The sequence below is a fragment of the Schistocerca nitens genome, chromosome 2 (assembly GCF_023898315.1).
Source record: "Schistocerca nitens isolate TAMUIC-IGC-003100 chromosome 2, iqSchNite1.1, whole genome shotgun sequence".
In the NCBI taxonomy this organism is placed as follows: domain Eukaryota; kingdom Metazoa; phylum Arthropoda; class Insecta; order Orthoptera; family Acrididae; genus Schistocerca; species Schistocerca nitens.
In genome coordinates this window covers 20852105-20872600 of record NC_064615.1, presented here as the reverse complement: position 1 = coordinate 20872600, position 20496 = coordinate 20852105, and the positions used below count along the sequence as shown (strand labels likewise).

The 20496-nt window shown below is 37.7% G+C and overlaps 1 protein-coding gene across 4 annotated transcripts in view; it reads left to right on the top strand.

The window, feature by feature from the left end:
* The window catches only part of LOC126235680 (E3 ubiquitin-protein ligase RBBP6), a 400367-nt gene extending 384077 nt beyond the window's left edge, over positions 1-16290 (top strand). For all 4 annotated transcript variants that reach the window (XM_049944411.1, XM_049944412.1, XM_049944413.1 and 1 more), the window contains one exon: positions 11973-16290. In XM_049944411.1, the coding sequence (XP_049800368.1) occupies positions 11973-15972 (4000 nt within the window). In that variant the 3' untranslated portion in view covers positions 15973-16290. The remainder of the gene's footprint in view (positions 1-11972) is intronic.
* The last annotated feature ends 4206 nt before the right edge of the window (positions 16291-20496 follow it).

Below are 20496 nucleotides of genomic sequence, written 5' to 3'. Positions count from 1 at the left end.
TTTGCACACGACTGCTATCTCCTGTGAGAATGCAACTGTGTTGCTTGCGTCAAGTGTAAGCAACAATCCAGAGTGAGACAGAGAAGGGGAAGTGATAGGAGTCAGTGCTGCTTGACGGAGTGTTCAGTGTCTAGGTGCAGAACAAGGGTCCAAGTCGCAGTGCTGGGAGGTGGGGGCAGCAGTAAAGGAGAGGAACAGAGAAGGGAACAGATTGTTGGCTATGTTGATAGAGACTGAGCACAGTTATGGTGAGGGGATCTGAATTAGGAGAGGGTGATAGAACATAGGAGGTGGAAACTGTTGGGTGGAGGCTGTGTGGAGAGTAAGTTACCATAGGTTGAGGCTGGGGTGATTTGGGAGTGAAGAATAGTTTGTAAGGATATCTCCCAACTGTGTGGTTCAGAAATGCTGGGGTAGAGAGTACGATCCAGATGACCTAGGTTGTGAAGCAGCCATTGAAATCTAGCAAGTTATGTTCAGTTGCATGTTATGACACTGGACTGTCGACTTTGCTTTTGGCCACAGTTTAGCTGTGGTCCATTCATCCAAGTGGACATCTGGTTGGTAGTCATATCAATATAAAAAGCTGTGCAGTGATTGCAGCAAAGCTGGTATAAGACATGGCTGCTTTCACTGATGGCCCGCTATCTGATGGGGTAGGATAAGCCTGTGATAGGACTGGAATAGTAAGTGCTGGGTGGGTGGATTGGCTAGGTCTTGCACCTGGGTCTTTCACAGGGATACTTGGGATTGAGAGTGGCATAGTTTAGACTAGAATGTTGTGGAGGTTGGTTGGGCGATGGAACACCACTTTAGAAGGGGTGGGAAGTTGGTGGAAGGATTGGGGATGTGTGGGGATATGATGCAGGAAATCTGTTTGCGGACTAGGTCTGGAGGATCGTGCCCAGGGGGATCTTTTTTGTGTGGAAGGGATGGCAGCTGCCAAAATGTAGGTACTGTTGGTGGTTGGTGGGTTTAACGCGAACAGGTGCGGATGGAGCCATCAGAGAGGAGGAGGTTACGTCCAGGAAAGTGGCACGTTGAAGATAGCATAGAGATAGTCCTCTTTCTCTCAAAATGTATATATTTTCCAGGAAATGAGTTGGGTCTCATTGTGTCATAGTCTTTTTCTTATATGAATTAAGAAATGACTTTTGCTTAACATTGTATAGCAGTAAGATACATTAAAACCAGATAGATTGGAGCTTGTGTAAAGACTTATCAGCAGTTATTCTTCCCATATACTGCCTGTGGAACTATCAGAAGTGAGGGGATTGATAATGGAACATGATGTGCATTTTACCACATATTCAGGTGTAAATGTAGAGTTAGCCTACTCAATTTTATTTTCTCAGTTTCTATTTTTATTGTTTTTAAAAACATGTGATCCACATCCGAAAATCGAGTTTCCATAGCAGTGTTGCTGGTGGTAATGTTGTACAATCACCGTTATGATGGTCCCATAATCAGCTCTTGCATTTTGGCTTTGCATCTTGGAGGCCACATTTCAGTGAGGATACAGTGTTCACAACAAAAATTTTCTAGCAAGATAACTGACAGTGTGCACAAATTTTTAAAAATGTTTTTGCACATGCACCATGAATTGCTCTTTCAGATCAACTCATCTGCCATCTTTACACAATAGATGTACCTGATACTGATTGCCCACCTGATTACAAAGCATGCAGGTTGTGGAAGGGACGAATTGCCAGGCTTCTAATATCCAGCTATTGTCATGATACTTCTTTTTCGTTATTTCATATTTGGCAGTTTAAACATTGTTACCTGTTACTGTGACTGTCCAAAGCTTGTGTGTGTGTGTGTGTGTGTGTGTGTGTGTGTGTGTGTGTGTGTGTGTGCGCGTGCGTGCTTGCGCGCGCGTGTATGCGTGTGCCTATTTCTGGTAACACTAGAAGAAAAATCAATCATTTTGCAGTTCCTGATCTTCTTCTTATCCTGAAAGTTTTGTTGTTATAATACATTACTTATTTTGAAGCAAAATAGCATGTAATATCATTTAGTTTTCCCTTGTTCTGTATATGTTATTTTGTTATGTAGTGTTCAGCTATTTTCATACAAGTGCTCCAGGAGACCAAGCTGTTGTTTAATATGTGAACAAGTCAAATGTGAGATTCAGAGCATTGATATATAATCTAGAAAAATGATAATTTCTTACAGTTCATTTTCCATCCACGAAATCTGATGTCACATATTGTGAATTTGGATAGAATGGACTGACTCAGTATCTGTCAGTGAAACAATGACTGTGGTACCCGTGTGTGTATTGCTTACTTTGTGTACTAGAGGTATGACTTACTGGTGACCTATTAATATGTACTAAATTAATGCTGTATATAATATAATCAGTGGGAGTTAAATAACTATAACTCTGATTGTACCAATTCTGGCACTTAAATAGTGTAGTCTTGCCTCACAGCTCACAGAAGGCAAGGCCCCCCCCCCCTCCACGTAGTTGCGTATTGTTATTTCTACGATATAAGTACTGAATTTATGGTCCTTCAGAGGTCACACTCTTCACATGGCAAAAATTATGATCTTTTGAAGTTGTTATATTCATTATTCAAAAGCATTAAAGAAAATGCATTGCAGTCTCAGCTGAAGACAAATTGTAAATAATATTTTAGGGAGCAGTGTCGTCAGATAAATTAATATCCGTCAGCCACACTGGAAATTTATAGAAATGCTCTGAGGTTTATGTATATTATTATTGCCTCTTTGAAAAATCTGTTACACACACACACCAGACAATGCTGTTTTGTCTTCACGTGTCTCGCTTATTTGTAATGTCTTTATTTACTGACACTCATAGGCAGGATCAGATTCTGAATGTGGCTCTCCAGCAGGGATACGACTTCCTCAAATCCTGCCCTGAAATGAGATCCATCCTTCAGGAAATCCTCCCCACTCCACCAAGAGTGTCTTTCCGCCGTCCACCTAACCTTCGTAACCTCTTAGTTCATCCCTATGAAATCCCCAAACCACCTTCCCTACCCTCTGGCTCCTACCCTTGTAACCGCCCCCGGTGTAAAACCTGTCCCATGCACCCTCCCACCACCACCTAATCCAGTCCTGTAACCCTGAAGGTGTACACGATCAAAGGCAGAGCCACTTGTGAAAGCACCCACGTGATCTACCAACTGACCTGCCTACACTGTGACGCATTCTATGTGGGAATGACCAGCAACAAACTGTCCATTCGCATGAATGGACACAGGCAGACAGTGTTTGTTGGTAATGAGGATCACCCTGTGGCTAAACATGCCTTGGTGCACGGCCAGCACATCTTGGCACAGTGTTACACCGTCCGGGTTATCTGGATACTTCCCACTAACACCAACCTATCCAAACTCCGGAGATGGGAACTTGCTCTTCAATATATCCTCTCTTCCCGTTACCCACCAGGCCTCAATCTCCGCTAATTTCAAGTTGCCGCCACTCATACCTCACCTGTCATTCAACAACATCTTTGCCTCTGCACTTCTGCCTCGACTGACATCTCTGCCCAAACTCTTTGTCTTTAAATATGTCTGCTTGTGTCTGTATATGCGTGGATGGATATGTGTGTGTGTGCGAGTGTATACCCGTCCTTTTTTCCCCCTAAGGTAAGTCTTTCCGCTCCCGGGATTGGAATGACTCCTTACCTTCTCCCTTAAAACCCACATCCTTTCGTCTTTCCCTCTCCTTCCCTCTTTCCTGATGAGGCAACAGTTTGTTGCGAAAGCTTGAATTTTGTGTGTATGTTTGTGTTCGTTTGTGTGTCTGTCGACCTGCCAGCACTTTCATTTGGTAAGTCACATCATCTTTGTTTTTAGATATATTTTTCCTATGTGGAAGGTTTCCCTCTATTATAACCATATATATATATATATATATATATATATATATATATATATATATATATATATATATATATATATATATATATATAACAGAGGGAAACATTCCACGTGGAAAAAATATATCTAAAAAGAAAGATGATGAGACTTACCAAACAAAAGCGCTGGCAGGTCGATAGACACACAAACAAACACAAATATACACACAAAATTCAAGCTTTCGCAACAAACTGTTGCCTCATCAGGAAAGAGGGAAGGAGAGGGAAAGACGAAAGGATGTGGGTTTTAAGGGAGAGGGTAAGGAGTCATTCCAATCCCGGGAGCGGAAAGACTTACCTTAGGGGGAAAAAAGGACAGGTATACACTCGCACACACACACATATCCATCCACACATACAGGCACAAGCAGACATATTTAAATGTGTCTGCTTGTGCCTGTATGTGTGGATGGATATGTGTGTGTGTGCGAGTGTATACCTGTCCTTTCTTCCCCCTAAGGTAAGTCTTTCCGCTCCCGGGATTGGAATGACTCCTTACCCTCTCCCTTAAAACCCACATCCTTCCGTCTTTCCCTCTCCTTCCCTCTTTCCTGATGAGGCAACAGTTTGTTGCGAAAGCTTGAATTTTGTGTGTATATTTGTGTTTGTTTGTGTGTCTATCGACCTGCCAGCGCTTTTGTTTGGTAAGTCTCATCATCTTTCTTTATATATATATATATATATATATATATATATATATATATATGTGTGTGTGTGTGTGTGTGTGTGTGTGTGTGTGTGTGTGTGTGTGTGTTGGGGGTGGGGGGGCGGCATTCACGTGAGAGAGAAAATAAATTACAGGAAAACATTTTGACACGTATCTGGATGAATCCAATACCTGCATGAAACAACATAATATTAGGATTTAAGTGCATGAAGGTAACCTGATGCATTACAAGTGACCTTCAGCTCTCTTTGAAACATATTTACCAGCAAATGTGTTACTGCAATTTTGAAATTTTCTATAGTTACAGACCTCATTCTAGGTGAGCTACATACTACTGTACTCATCAGAATTCTGCCAATTGGATATACTGTAATATAGTTACCATCTTTCATGAGATGTTTTCATTCAGATAATTGTAACATTTTTGCACATGTGAAGTGAGAGATGTTAATATTCAAAGCATTTTACTGTGATATTTTTACCACAAAGCTTTTGGTGATGTAGTTATCACTTTGCATTTCATGAGGACCCATTGCTAAGATTATTTATTAGATCACAAACAACTGTTATTCATCTTCCAGTGGTGGCCGAAAATTTTCTTTGTTAAAATTTGACCAACAGGGAGAGGAGGGGTATCTATACACAGTATCGGGTAGCCAAATTGTGCATCAACAACTTAAGAGTTGAAGATGTGAGAGAGAATTGGTGCTCGTCTCTATTACAGATGTACATGGTGAACTTGATAGTTCACATTAATTTTTTCAGTAGTTCTAACAAGTATTGTAGTACAGTGTTTCTGCCTCTTGATGTCTTTCACTCGATACTTATCCCTAATGAGAACACTACACAGCACAAGAAACCATGTAATCATCCACATGATACTGTTATACTTCTGATGCATCATTTACATATCAGTGGAAGGCAGTGACAAACCACCTTCCTTCAGATCTGGCCTGTTCCAGCACTGACCTCGGGAGATGTTAGTAGTGAAAGTCTTCTTTCAGATGAATGCAAAGTAAGTGATCACTGCAGGATTTTTGTGATCTTCTTCTGTTGCAGTGATTAAATTGGATGCATATGATTCTTTTCCAGTTCAGTAATTGTCTCAAACCGGGTTCTCATCAGCAGACATAACCCTTTCAGTTGTTCTGCAATCTTGGTGTAGAATGTTATTCTCTCCTTCTGCTGAGTTTGCTAATCACTGGTCTGTGTATAACTTTCACTCCTCTGAAAGCAACTGTGGTTCTTGATGACATGTACTGATATTATTTTGAAGTCAATGACAGTTATCTGTGTCAACTACCAGTTTTTTTATGATATTTTCTGAGGTTAAAATCTTATTTTTAAGCTGTTGAAGAAAACTTTAATCTATCTTGCACAAATCCTAATGTTTCTATATAACTACTGCTCTCTACATTCATATGAACCTGCTTACTATATTTGAGCTTTGATATTTCAATAACAGATTTACATGCTTCAGGATATGTCCTATAAGTGTATCCTTATCATTACAGCAGTGGCAGTGGCAGTTTTTAATCCCATTTAGTTATCTTGCTGCTGCAATTTTCTAGTAGCATTGATGTTTGGAGACTCTGACAATGCCATTTTGTCTCCACCCTGTTTTGGGAGCCCAACAGAAACACCTGTGATTGTCCTCTTATTAATTTCAAATTCTTCAAATTGTGTAATGCTGACACTTCCAGAATTATGTGTTATACTTAGACTGAATTGGTTAAGACTATTTTGTTATCTTTAAGGATTTCAGATATTTTTTTCACATTTGCTTTCGGAGGTCAGAATTGGTTATTCATTGCATATAATGCTCGGCTCTGTTGTTCAATGAAAAAGTGCCAAGTTGCAATTCCAAAGGTCAATCTTAGGTTTTGTATCTGTCACTTATCACTGCTTTCACCTCTGGCAATGTTTGTTGATGTGAAAAATGTCAAGTTACTCTGTAGTTTGGAATCGACATTAAATTGTAGGTTCCACTATACCTGGCTTGGTAGGTCATATCAAAGGTTGGAGGAAGCCTAAAGCAAACCACATCCAACAGGACAATGTCTATTAAAGCACTGTGGTGTTCAAATCAGTCTTTGGATTGATGACATCGCAGTAAGAGGTGAATGAGGAAACAAAAACACTGTGTGTTTTTTGCAGCCATAAGGTTCATACTTCATTGATCGTGATTTTTCGTACTAACAATCATCCAAAGTTTGGACATTTTAGCTACTTAGCAGAAAGGAAACAAAAAAACAAAAATACACCAATGATTATTACAACACAGGTAGTATTTGTTGTTGCTTAATTGCAACAAAACACGGGCGCACATTTTCTAAAACGGAACTTTTGCAAAAGCGAAATTTTGATATCACGTTGATGTCAAACGTATTAAATCCTTAGGACTGAAGAAAGGTGAAGAGCATTTTTGGAAGTATAATATCTAGAATATTGTGCAGAAAGTGAGTATTCCTGTTTTTTGTAAACACAAAATAATCACTGTCTACTTTATTTAAGTCTGTCATAATGTATCATATTTTGGGTCATTTCTGTGTATTCTCAAAAAATATTCTTAGCCCAGCAAAGGATGGTCAGAATGACCAATGATGTGAGTTTGTGGAATTTATGGAGGCCAATATTTGAATCTCAGGCTCTCTGTCATTGTTCCACTCATATTTCCTCATGGGATTTGTAATTAATAAAATGAACTGCAGCATTTCTTTAGAAACCCATAATTTGCACTTGGATAACATTTCCTTAACAACTGTACAACAGATTTGTGCTATTCCATATTCAGTAGGAATCCAGCAAATGTGAGAAATGTGAATAGCAAACCTATAATTTTCAAATCTAAGGGAAAGGTTTTCTTGTGGCACATTCCTTCTGTTCTGTGCAAATGTTCCTCATATGAGCATAGAGCCTTCCACTGTAATGTTTTACTTTTCTAGATAAAATGTCGTAACTTTTCTTGTGTTTGTGTTTCTTAATTTTCTTATGGTTTCTTTATCAGTAAGTGGTGATTAGTTCCATGACTGAGTATGTTTGACTCATATGGTCCCATGGAACTGAGAAAATGATAACAACAACAACAACATTGAAGCAGTATCATTCTTATAAAATGCTGCTTTGATTGTGAACAATTCCATGGATAATTATGCTCTCTGGTATTGTCTCCTATTCTGCCTATGCTTATTATAAGTACATACAGTATAAGTTATTTTCTGTGGTTCACAAAATGCTACAGATGTGAGCTTGATTTATTGCCAAACTAAACAGAACATTTGTCAGACATCAAATATCATTTGTTTTAAAGGTGAAAATATGGCAATTCTAGTATGAAAGTAATAAATAAAAATTATAATCAAGCAGTTACTCACCTGCACATAAATGACGAGAGACCCTGGGCACACATAAAGTACCAAAATTTTACACTAGTTTTCAAACATTCACTCTTCTTCTACTTGTAGTAAACTTGTTCTTAGCCGTATAATTATATCTGCAGCCACCTAGTGAGTATTTAAGGCTGTATCATCTTCACTTGAGTGGCTGTCCATCATCAATTATCCTTGAATAATAAAAAAAATCTATTTCCAATAAACTGAATAAATTATAGGTGTGCTTCAGAGTCACAGATTTTGAAGAAAACAGTTTCTCTCAGTGATAATGTACTATTATGATAGCCTGTCCATATTCCAACTGTGAGATTAAAAGTCATTATGTTTGTGGTATATAATGCTCAAAACCATACAGGATAAACCCGGGATTGCAAAGTGCACTTGTTCTGAACTTGACTGCTGTTTAGCACAACACAACAATTGGTTTAATATATTTATTAGAGAAATACATGTTGCGGATGTGTGATTATATGGATCAAAGAATTTGTGGTTTTTATCATAAAAGTGTCATCATTTTTTTCTCTTTTTGTGATTTTTAGGTGAATAATAATATATGACTGCAATGACTTCATTTCTGTAGTGTTGCATTTTGGTCTGCACTCCCAATAAATATTTTTCAATATATTTTCAAAGACTGTTTGATAATTTCTTTCTCAGCAGTCACGCTATTTAAATTGTTAATAATTCATACATTAGGTTGTCCTAAATGTTTCACAGGAATGTAGCTTGATAAAATGTTATAAAGTTTCAAGCCAACTCAGTACTTCCCTCTGTCCTGTGCACAATGAATAAGTTGTTTTTGACAACAACCATCTTCCATATAACTAGATCACTGAAGACAGGTTATCAGTGTGGACACTGTCAGATGCAGTTGGCAGAGGACACTTTGTAACTCAGCAGAAGGAGTCAAGACAGTAGCATTAATTTCCTACTACTGTGTTGTAATAAATAGCACATTAGGGTATTTTTCCAGATATATGAGCTGAAACAGCTGTTCTGAATCACTCAGAAAATCCAAGAAAAGTTAAGCACCATTAAATACAACTTAGGTAGCAGGGTGCCAGATGTGTGTGGCATTCATTGCAAATGTGGCAAAAATTTATGTAGGACAGACAGTCTGTCCACTAGCCAAATGATTTGCTAAAACAATTGTCATATGAAACAAAAACAGCTAGAAAAGTTGGTCGTATCAGAACTTTGTGTAGATGAAGGATGACATCAGAATATTATCAGAGGTAACGAGATTCTTGGTCCAGGTCACATATTAGGATTCTGCTATAAAAGACATAGACAAGATTTGATTCCAATAGAATAATTTCAACAAAGGACAGAGATACACACTAAGTAGGCCATGGGGATGAGCTTTCGAAACTGATAGGAAACATAGGAAAACTTTGACAGTTACAGTTCAATTGGAGTGGCTCTTCATGCCTGTTGATGTCATGACACCCATGGTGTAACAGATTGTGGTGGCCTGCTTAACTCACCTTTCTGCATGTGCATCAGTTTGCCCCATCTCTAGAATTTTCTGGATACAGTTGACTCGTGTATAAAGCAGACCACTTGCCTGTCATAGCAATCAGAAGTTTTAACTTTGAGGACAATCGTTTGAGGACAGCTGTTGAAAACTTTATCTGCTGTCTGTTCAGTTTGCTTTAAGTTATTCAGAGTCTGTAGCTTAATCCTGTAACCTCACAAAACAATAAATCACAGATTCAATCGATGTGTAGCAATAGGTTTTTCCTACAAATTTTAGAAATTTAGTGAGTTAAAATGATTTAATATTTCTGCACTTTGTACCATAAGTGATTTCTGAGAAAGTGAAAGGACTTTGTGTCATGTATTAATTCACAATAATGCAAAAACACAAATTTTTGATTCTGCCATGTACTTAATTTCTAAAAATAAAACTTTATCAAATGTAGGTACCAAGAATTTTCTTATAATATGGATAATACTGTACAAGACATCATGAATTTCTACATTTTGTCTACAAAGCTTGCACCAAGTGTATTTCACAATGTATTTTTCTTAGTAATGTAGTGTATTTTATTTCTGCTGTCTGATGATGCAAAGAAAGCATTTGTTGAGGAATTACACATCATGACACTGACTGCACATATGCTCAGAAATTCACATCAGCGTGAAAATACTATTTGTAATATGGTACCATAATTCTTATATTCTGTGACATCAGCAGAGAAATATGGCTTGAGTAAACCATACCACTATAATGCATTTGTCCAAGAGGATGATTAAAGTATCCTGTTTTTCCCGCACTTCTGTAATTGATTTTACATAAAATTATAAGAACAGGGTTTAGCAATTGAGAATTTTTCATATATGGTTATTACAATCATCTGAAGCTTTCTACTAAGAAAATTTAAGCCTCTTAAGAATCACAACCAACTTATTTAAAAGAATAATACTGTATTAATATTGTTTGTTTTAATATATAAGATTTTTTAATTGTGTTGGATCATAAGCAAGCAAATGTCATATAACTGAAGAAAATATCAGTTTCAGTCTGTAGTGCTCTTTATGTTTTTAAATTATGTACAACTGTAGCACATGTTGCTATTGATTTGTGTACTAGTGATATTGTGATGGAATGAAAATCATCTGTATCTTCAAGTTTTTCAAATGCAACAAAATTACCTTTTCTGAACGATTTTGCAACACCAGTGGAAAACAGGTTATTGTTTGTATATTTCTGGAGAGAATGCCATTAAACAAATTTAACAGTAATTTAATTGTTAGAGATGATGTTTGTTACATGTTAGTTTCCACTTAGATGCTGTCTCCAAAAAGAATTACAGAGTATGAAGAACTTTGCTTTGAATTGTGCATATAGTCCAGCTTCCATTGTTCCTACAAATTAGCTGTATGTAATAATGTTAATAGTTTGGACTCTTTTTTCCGACATAGTAGATATACTAAATATTTGAGCTCTCAAACATCTCCCTCGTTCTGACTTTTTCCACTCTACAGTTTATTTGATCCTCCTCTACTCTTTTGCTTTTATGTTTGTACATATGGCTCAGATTAATATGTTGTGCAAAAGATTTACAGTAAATACATTAAAGCTAGAAGTCACATTCAAAACAACTGCTTTTGGTGTGAACTGTATTTCAATTTAATTGTGCATCTCCTCTGCTATTATTGTGCTCTAATTCATTATTATACAATTACTCTAACATGGATGGATGTAAATTTCATTTGAGCCTCTTGTTTGTTAAATTAATTTCAATTTGTAGAGATGGTATTCTGATTATTAAAGTCATCATTTGGACACAATGTGTGTTTCTGTATATATATGTAACTGTTTCATAAAATTTCATACTCCCTCCTTTGAATTTCAGTTAAGTATAGTACACAATAAGGTATACAACGAAACTAAAACTCCCAAAATCACCATTTTCTGCCTCACTTTCATTTGTTTAAACTTTTTATTACAGTAATTATATAAAGCTCCTTATCATTTCCTATTAATGCACCCTTTCATCCCTTTTATCTATTTATAAATTGAGATGTCTATACATTTTGCTAAAATGCACTATATGTAATAAGGACAGAACTATTTACATGTGCTGCCTTACCTTTCACAAAAACTTGACTACTTAATTTTCCCGTAATTTTTTAGTGTTGTTGGTAAGTATACAATGCTACTTTGTGGCTCTAAGGGTAAGTGTCAGACAACAAATCCAAAAACTTTATGGCTAGGTTCTGGTCAGTCCCAGGATTCAGGATTTTTTTCTGATACTTGTAACACTGCCACATTTGACAGTGCTTTGTTTGTAAGAAAGATCTCAAGTTGCAGTGTACTACCAGTGTCAACACTAATCTAAAAAAATAGTGAATATATATAAATTTGGAAATAAAATTTTTGTTTTTCATTGTTTTTAGACATTGGCAAGAAATAGTTTTTGTGAATGGTAGGCCACATTCTTTCACATTTAAGATGAACTTTTTTATATATTTGTGTTTCTTATATACTCTGTACTCTTCTGCTGTACAGGTTTGGCAGTGATAACAGATTTCCTGAACCTGCCTCTACCCGAGAAGTTCACCATCGCATTGAACCATTACATACTGTGCCAGCAAACATAACACGATTCAGTGCGCAAGCAAATTACCGCCGCTATGATCGCTATCCAGATGTGGCTCCCCCAGGCACTGAGACAGAATTGCCAACATTGGTCTCATTTGACAAGCCCCAACAGAGGTATGACCGTGGCTATGAAAGACAGCCTGGTTATGATAATCGGCAACCACCTGAAGAATTCTTAACACCACCTGGTGTGGACCATCGTCAGCCAGAACCTATGAACTACATTGGTTCTACACGAGATAGAGACACTACGGGTAATAGGGAAAGAGAGGTTATTCCTCCAGGTGTGCGTGAGCGAGATGTTTTACCTGTGACACGTGATATAAATAATACAGTCACACGTGAGAGAGAAATACCGGGAACAAATGTAAGAAACAGGGACCGTGATTTTGCTGTAAGAGATAGAGACTGGGATGTACGAAAAAGGGATAATGAAGTTCCAGTTGTCAGGGATAGCATACGTACAGTTCGTGAGCAGGATGTCAATGATAGAACTCGGGACAAGGACAGAGACAATAACGATAGGGAGAGAGTCCATGACAGGGATTATTATGAAGCAGATCATCATCGTTTCTACGATTATAAATCCTTTGCATACAATTCACCTGACACCAAGAAGCGAAGGCAGTCATCTTCACCTCTTAGGCACGGGGGTAGTAGGGAAAGGTATTCAAGTGGTGAAAGACATCACAAACATGGTAGGAATGGTAGCCATGGTAACAGACGAAGAAATATGCAGCGTGATGGAGGAAAGGAAAATCACCATTCATCACAACAACCTCTTTCAGCTTTAGATGTTACTCGTGAGAGGGAAAAAGATCGTGAGAAGGATCAACGGGAAAGAGTTCTTGTGGAAGTTAGGAAGGAACCATCAGTGGAACAAGAAAGAGTGGAAAAAGAGAGAGTGGAAAAAGAGAGAATTGAAAGAGAGAGAGTGGAAAAAGATAGGGTGGAAAAAGATAGAGCTGAAAAAAGTAGAATTGAAAAAGATAGAATTAGAAAAGAGGATAAAACTAAAAGAGAAGAAGACAAAGACAAGGAGAAGAAAAGTAAGGAGAAGAAAAAGAAAAAGAAAGAGAAAGACGGTGATGGTGATAGGAAGAAGAAAAAGAAACAGAAGGAAAAACGAGATATTCGGAAGGAAGGAATTGAAGGTGGAAAGGGACAACAAAAGGTAAAATATGTAACTGAAAGACCAATCAAAGTTGTTCACAAACCGGAACATGAAATTCAAGAAAATTCAGAACTATCGGAATCCCACACTCCCGAAAAACCATGTCCTGTATTGCTTTCGAAACCACAACCAGTAGAAGAAAAATCAAAACCTCTTCCCATTAGTACTGTGATCACAGATAAGGCAAAAGGAGTATTGCTTAGGTCCTTTGATGCGCCTGCATCATCCACCATTATTGATGGACTATATGCTGATATTGATGATGCTAGAATTGATGACACTGTTGTGGCTAGATATGGCAAAGTCATTCCAAATGTAAAAGTACTTTCAGAAGCAGTAGAAACTAGCACTGAAGTTGCAGAGGCATGTGAAGTTACAGAAAATGAAGCAAATGAGGTACAAACTGGAGAGAATGTGAAAGATGATGACAGTGATGCAATAAAGAAAGAAGAAACGGAATCCGAATCTAAAGCAATGTCATCCTTAGATACGGATCAAACAACTGAGACAAGACCTAATGTAATGCTGGCTCCACTGCCAGAACCTTCGAAGTGGGAGCTTGATGAGGAAATTCCCAGTCAAACATATGAAGATAAAAGTGGTGATGAAAGAATTAGCAATTCTGCATCTTCTGAAAAATCAGGAAAAATAGTTACATCTGAAGTTCTAAAACGTGCTGAGAATGCAATTTTTCAGAAAGCAATTAATGCTATTCGTCCCATTGAACCAATGAAGAAATTACCTGCTGAAAGAAAGGTTTATTCTGCCACAGATAAAGATAAAAGAATTTCAGGAGATACAGCTATTTCAGAATTAATTGATGATAAGAGAAAGTTAATGGAAAAAGATGCACGTGAAGCAAGAAAAACAGCCAATTCTATACAGATTACAATACCCATTGCAGGTCATACAGAACGGTCTGTGGAAGTCTCTCCTGTGCAGTCAGTAGCAAATATTAGTAAGAGTAAAACTAAGTTAGACAGATCTAAATTTGCTTCTACAAGTTCATGGGGTGAGGGAAATGAAAACACTTCGCCACAAAGGATATCTGCAAAAGAGCGTCTGGGAGCAAGAGTTGATTCAGAAATTACCAAAAGCAAGGAAGATGGACGAGATAAAGAAAGGCACGATGTGCTTCAACAGGGCAGCTACAGTGATAAAGATGACAGACGACGGAAACTCTTAAGAAACAGGAGTAGGAGTGACAGCAGGGAAAAAGAAAGAATATCAAAACATACCAGTAGAAAGGGGCTCAAGAGTGCCGTAGAGCGAAGACGCACTATTTCCAGATCACGATCTAGGACGCCTCATATGAAACTGCAACCTATTGATCGTGGGAGAGAACTCAAGGATATGTCTCGTTACCCAGATATTTTAGACAGGAGATACGAGGTTCCTGTGGACCTACGAGATCGTAAACATTCTGATACAATTGATTTACGGAGAAAATATGGTGATGTAGACTCCAGAAGCAGAAGAGAGAGAGAAACTCGGGAACTACGATATGTGGACAATGATAGGGAAAGACGATATGTGGAGTCTACAAAAAGAACAGATACTCGAGAACAGCGAGACAGACGAAATGTGACACCTGAAAAAAGGAGAGAGCGAAGTTTGAGCAGGGAAAAAAGAAGTGAAAAATTCAAGCAGAGGGAGGAAAGGGAGAAAGAAAAATCTGTGGAAGGTGGTAAAGCAAAACACAAGACAAAGAGGAAGGGTAAGACACGAAGATCTGGAAGTGAAAGTAGGAATAGAAAGAAGTCTGTGTTTGATAGGGAGTTAAAACGAAGCAAAAAGAGAGAGAAGAAACATAAAAAAGAGAAAGTAAAGAAACACAAACAGAAAGTGGAGAAAGAGGAGAAGAAGGATGAAGATGAAAGTATTGTGGATAAAGAACCTCTGAGAGAGACAGATCCACTGGCATCAAAAGATTTCAAAGCTAATCCATCTAACGAAAGTGAAATGCAACAAGAAGAAGAAAATTTGAAAACAACCAGTAACACAAACAATTCCAAAACTGACACAGTTAGTGAGGTGACAAAAGATAAAGCACGTAAAGGTCTCAGGAGAAACCCAAGGCTTGCCAGTGACCGCAAAAAATCAACTTTGGATGAAGCCAATTTTGAACCTGACTATGATGCCTCTTCATCTGCTGAAAGTGATGCGGATGAAACAGTTGAAATGGAAAAACGAGGTGAAACAGATAGAAAGTCAGCTTCATCAACAACGAAAGCAGAATCACCACCAAAGAAACGAGAGAGATCTGGTAGTATTGAAGATCAGTCTACTGGTTCTGAGAAGAAAAGACAGAAGGCAGAAAAGGATTTTACTGATGAAACAAAGAAGAATGTTAAACCAACTAGCTCAAAATCTAATAAGAAAAGAGGACGTTCAGTCAGCAGTTCCAGAGATGAGACCTCAGATGAAGATAGTTCTGATGAGAGTTCCAGTTCTGTTACTTCTAGTAGCTCTGAGGAAGAATCATCAGACGATTCCTCATTTAAACGACAAAGAAAAAAGAAATCACACCGTAGACGCCATAGGCGCTCAAAGAAATCATCACGCCATGCAGAAACGAGTAGTGAAAGTGAGTCAGAATCTGAGTCCGATGATGGTTCTAGTAGTGAGTCAGATGGTGGTAGGAACAGAAAGACTCAAGGAAGAAGTAAAAGAAGACATCATCGCAACAAAGCTAAAACTTCAAAAAAGAAGAGGAAATCAAAACATCGATAAAGAACAACTTCTTGAAGTGTGTAGATAGTGTAAGTATGTGATATTGTCATAAGAAAAATGTGCACTTTAAGACAGTATGATTATGTAGACTAAAGTCTTAAGTATGCATGGAGTGCAAGAAGTGAAATGTGTTTGTTAATCCACTGTAGTAAAATTATTGGAATTTGCTCAGTATGTGAGCAATTTAGTGATACAGAATGTGTCTCCAGCTGTTAGAAACAGTGATACATTCGTGGCTGGTATTCATTTCCTACAATGAGGTACATTGTATATATGAAGAAAAGAGACAGAAAATATATTTCCTTTGCTTATATTAAATATGTGTTATCATTTTGTATAGCACCATAATTATAAATAATTAATGTATATGATGTGCTCAGAAATTCTGGGGGTACATTAGAGGCAAATAGAGATCGTTATTTTGTTTAAACCACTGCTTTCTATGGAACTGATAAGATTTGTATATAACTTACTTAAAGTACAAGATTTGAAGTAAGAAGTGGAACTTTAATGATTTTGAACAATTCTAGCTTAGTGTGCCTCGCTCATTTGTATTTATCTGTCAGTCTCATACTTTTTTTTAACATACAGTTGTATTTTTTTTAATCTTTTTACTGCCACGGTGATTTTAAGAGTCATGCCTGTCCATTCACATATACCAATAATAATATATAACTGCATCTCAGATTTTCATCAAGTTACATTATTTGTAGTAGTTTTCAGACTACACCTCCAGTTTTTCATTGTGTCCGTAGTGGCTGTGCAAAGCCAATACTCTGACACTTCACAAATGCTGAATGACTGTAGTTATTTTTATACACATATATATATGCATTTTCCCATTTGCTTTAATGTTTTCATGTAGCTCAGGTCTTGCAAATACTGAAAAAATATGTATGGTTTTGTATTTTTGTATGTAAAATGAGAAGACTGAACACAGAAAGTGGTTAGGTACACAAAAGGACATAAAATCAACACAGGATATGTACATTGCCAAAATTTATGTTCTTCAATAAACTGTAAGTTTGTCAGTATATATAAATATTGTGTTTTCGATTTTATCATTCACATGTATGTTTAAATATTTACACTGAAATAATATTTTGGCTGTGTTAAAGAAGAATGTAGAATTATTTGCTTATTTCCCACTGTGTGATCTTCCATAAATGAGTGCAGATTGTGCAAACATGTATTCAGTTTTTTAACTGGGAAAAATATTTTTTTTCTATACATTGGATAGAATGGAGCACTGAAACAGGTAAAAATATACCTAAATTAGAAATATCTTCCACACTATTCGGTACACGTGCAGTGGATCACTGGCTAGTGAAATTTATGGCACCCCTCATCCTCACAAGTGGGTCCCTCTCAACTTGGTCTCTGAATGACATGCGCCTCCATCCCAATTTTCCCTGACTTGACAAAATATGCAGGGTGTCCCAGGAGGAACGAAGAACAGTTCAGGATATGACTGGAATGATCACTTGAAGCAAAAAAAAGTCTAGTAAACATGGGCTCTAAAACACAAATCTTAAGAGCTATGAGTACTTCATTTTCGATACTGTGAACACACTACTTCTACTGTATGCTCTTTGCTTTCCGTATTTTGGGCAGAGGTAGTATTTACCAAAACAAGAAAAATTTGTCAACGAAACATGGGCTCTAAAATGCATGCCTTAAGAGTTATGAGCACTTCTTCAGCAGAAGAGATGAATTTTACAATAGTGAAGATGAACTAGCACTCATTGCTCTTAAGATAAGCACTTTAGAGCCCATGTGTAGAGGACACTTTTTGCCTATTTTTTTTTCATATGACCATTGCAGAAGTAGTTTTTTTACAGTATTAGAGATGAAGTAGTAGCCAAACTTTTTAGGTATACATTTTAGAGCCCATGTTTACCACACATTTTTGCTTCACATCGTCAGTCTGTCATATACCTGACTATTGACCATTCCTCCTGGGATATTATGTATATATACTGTGCCCCTGCTAAGAGTTGTCAGGAGCATTTTCTCTGGTATTTCAGCAGATATTTGCAATTTTGTTTTTGCAATGTGTAGCTGGGAATTCTACTTGCGCATTCGATAGAGTGGTCCCAGATTAGTCTAGTGCAATATCTGTTTTATTTATACGTGTTAACAGGGGCAGTAAAACATGAGTAATGACAAGAACTCCAGCAGTGAGAGCAATGCCCTTGTCTTTACTGATGGCTACCACCTAGGAACAGTGCTGCTGGAGTGTTGCTTATTTTTCCTGTTTTACTGCCCATGTTAATACATATCCATAAAACAAATATTGCACTACACTAATTTGTGAACCCTCTTTCAAATAAGCCCACAAAATTGTGCTTTAAAAGTTATTTTGTGTGTAATGGGAAACAAACACAGGCTTTCTGTTGACACTGGACATTGTGTGCTAGACATGATAATACAGTATTTGCTTGGACTGACTCTAGCTACACATCACTAAAATGAAATTACAAATATCTGCCAAAACTTCAGAGAAAATGTGCCTGACAATTCTCAGCATGGATTGTATATAGATGGTCTATTCCAAAAGTCCCCAGAATGATTCTTGTTAGTTGGCAACACTGGCTGGCAGGGAGGAGTTTTGGGCAGAGAAGTTGGGGGGTAGGGGGGGGGGGGGGGGATTTAAGCTTCAAAATGAGACCAGTGTCAATCACTTGCAGACCATTATCGAGGCAGGCTCACACTCCGCACAGAGATATCTACTGCATTCTCATTGAGCAAAACCTAGACCAGTTTTTGGAGCAGCGTTATGCAATCAAGTTCTGTGTGAAACTGGAGAAAAATGGTTCGGAGATGCTTGAAATGTTTTGGAAAGCCTACAGTGATGGGACAATGAAACAAAGCCAAATTTTCATATGGGACAAGAGTTTCTGGGAAGGTCGGGCGTCTATCAACGATGAACACTCGGGACACCCGCCGACATCACAAATGGTTGAATCTGTGCATAAAGTGCATCAAGTTGTGAACAAGAACGGATGATTAAATGTTCAGATGATTGCAGAGGAGTGTGGAATACCCAAAACAATCAATCACTGCATTTTAACTGAGGACCTTCAAATGAGGAAACTCTGTGTGGAAATGGTGCCAAAAGTCATGATGAGTTAGATGAAGGAACAGCATTTGTTGAAGTGTGAGCTATTGCATGAGCACTACAAAATGGACCCAGAATTTTTGGTCAGTGTGATCACAGGGTATGAGACATAGATTTCTGAGTAAAATCCTGAAACAAAGCAACAGAGGAATGAATGGCACACCAAAGAGTCTCCTCGTTTGAAAAAAGCAAGGATGAGCAAATTGCAAATCCAGGTGACGCTCATTATATTTTTTGACAGAAAAGGTGCAGTTCACAGTGAATTTCTGCCACTAGGACAAACAGTCAACAAGGAGTGCCCAAACAGTTGCACAACGAGGTTCGACGCGTCCGAAAAGAAATTCGCGACACTTGGACCGTGCACCGTGACAATACATCAAGTAACACTGCGCTCATTGTCTCTGAGGTGTTGGCCAAAATGGGTGTGGCAAAACTGCCCCAGTCACTTTACAGCCACACTCTAGGCCAACAGACTTCTTTCTGTTCCCAAGGATCAAAGGAATTCTGAAAGAAACTCAGCATGGTATGCTGGAGGTGGTAAAAGCAGCTTCAGTGACAACGCATGATTACTTTCAGGGGGCCTTCAATGATTAGGTGAAACATGAGCAACAGTGCATCGAAACAGGAGGAGAATACTTTGTAAAGTTCTGAAAATACTGTAAACAGATACTGAATAAATGATTTAAAAAAAAAAACTTCATTCTGGGAACTTCTGGGACAGACCTTGTATATGGGGTGGTCAGGGATAGCCAGAATAGATTGTAATGGTGTTGCAGGGTAGGTTGTGCTGAGAAATAATTGTTAAGAAAAAAATTCAATACATTGCACCATTTCTGAATTAATTGGCATTGAAGTTAGCCAATCACGCCTTCGTGCACACAAATTCAACCAAACCACCAAAAATTGTTTCACCAAATGGGTTCCTTGTTTGGTTTCAAAAAACTAAAAAAGAGACCAGTTCAAAAATTGGACAGGGAATGGTAATTAGATTGAACCTGAGCAAAAGACTGAGCAGTCTTAAGCTTGTCATCTACACTATGAGAACAACTGACACTGTATCTGGTGGGCCACTTGAATGTGCATGTGCAAGGGCCTGATGGGTTATCTTCAATACTAATTAACTCAGAAATTGTGCAGTGTATCAAATTTTTTTCTTAACAATTATTTCTCAGCACGACCTGTCCTGCAACACCCTTTAAAACTTTTCAGACTGTTTCTGACAACCCTGTATATTGCATGCTGGGCTTCTTAGGCAGTGCTGTTTTATTGTCAAACAGTGTCTTTCTTCAATAAATATATAAATAAAGGTGATAGAGAAGTCTTTCTTATGATCTTATTGAATGCACTGTAAACTGAGCAGATCAGAATTATGTCAAACTTCCCTTCAACTTTAATGTGTTGTA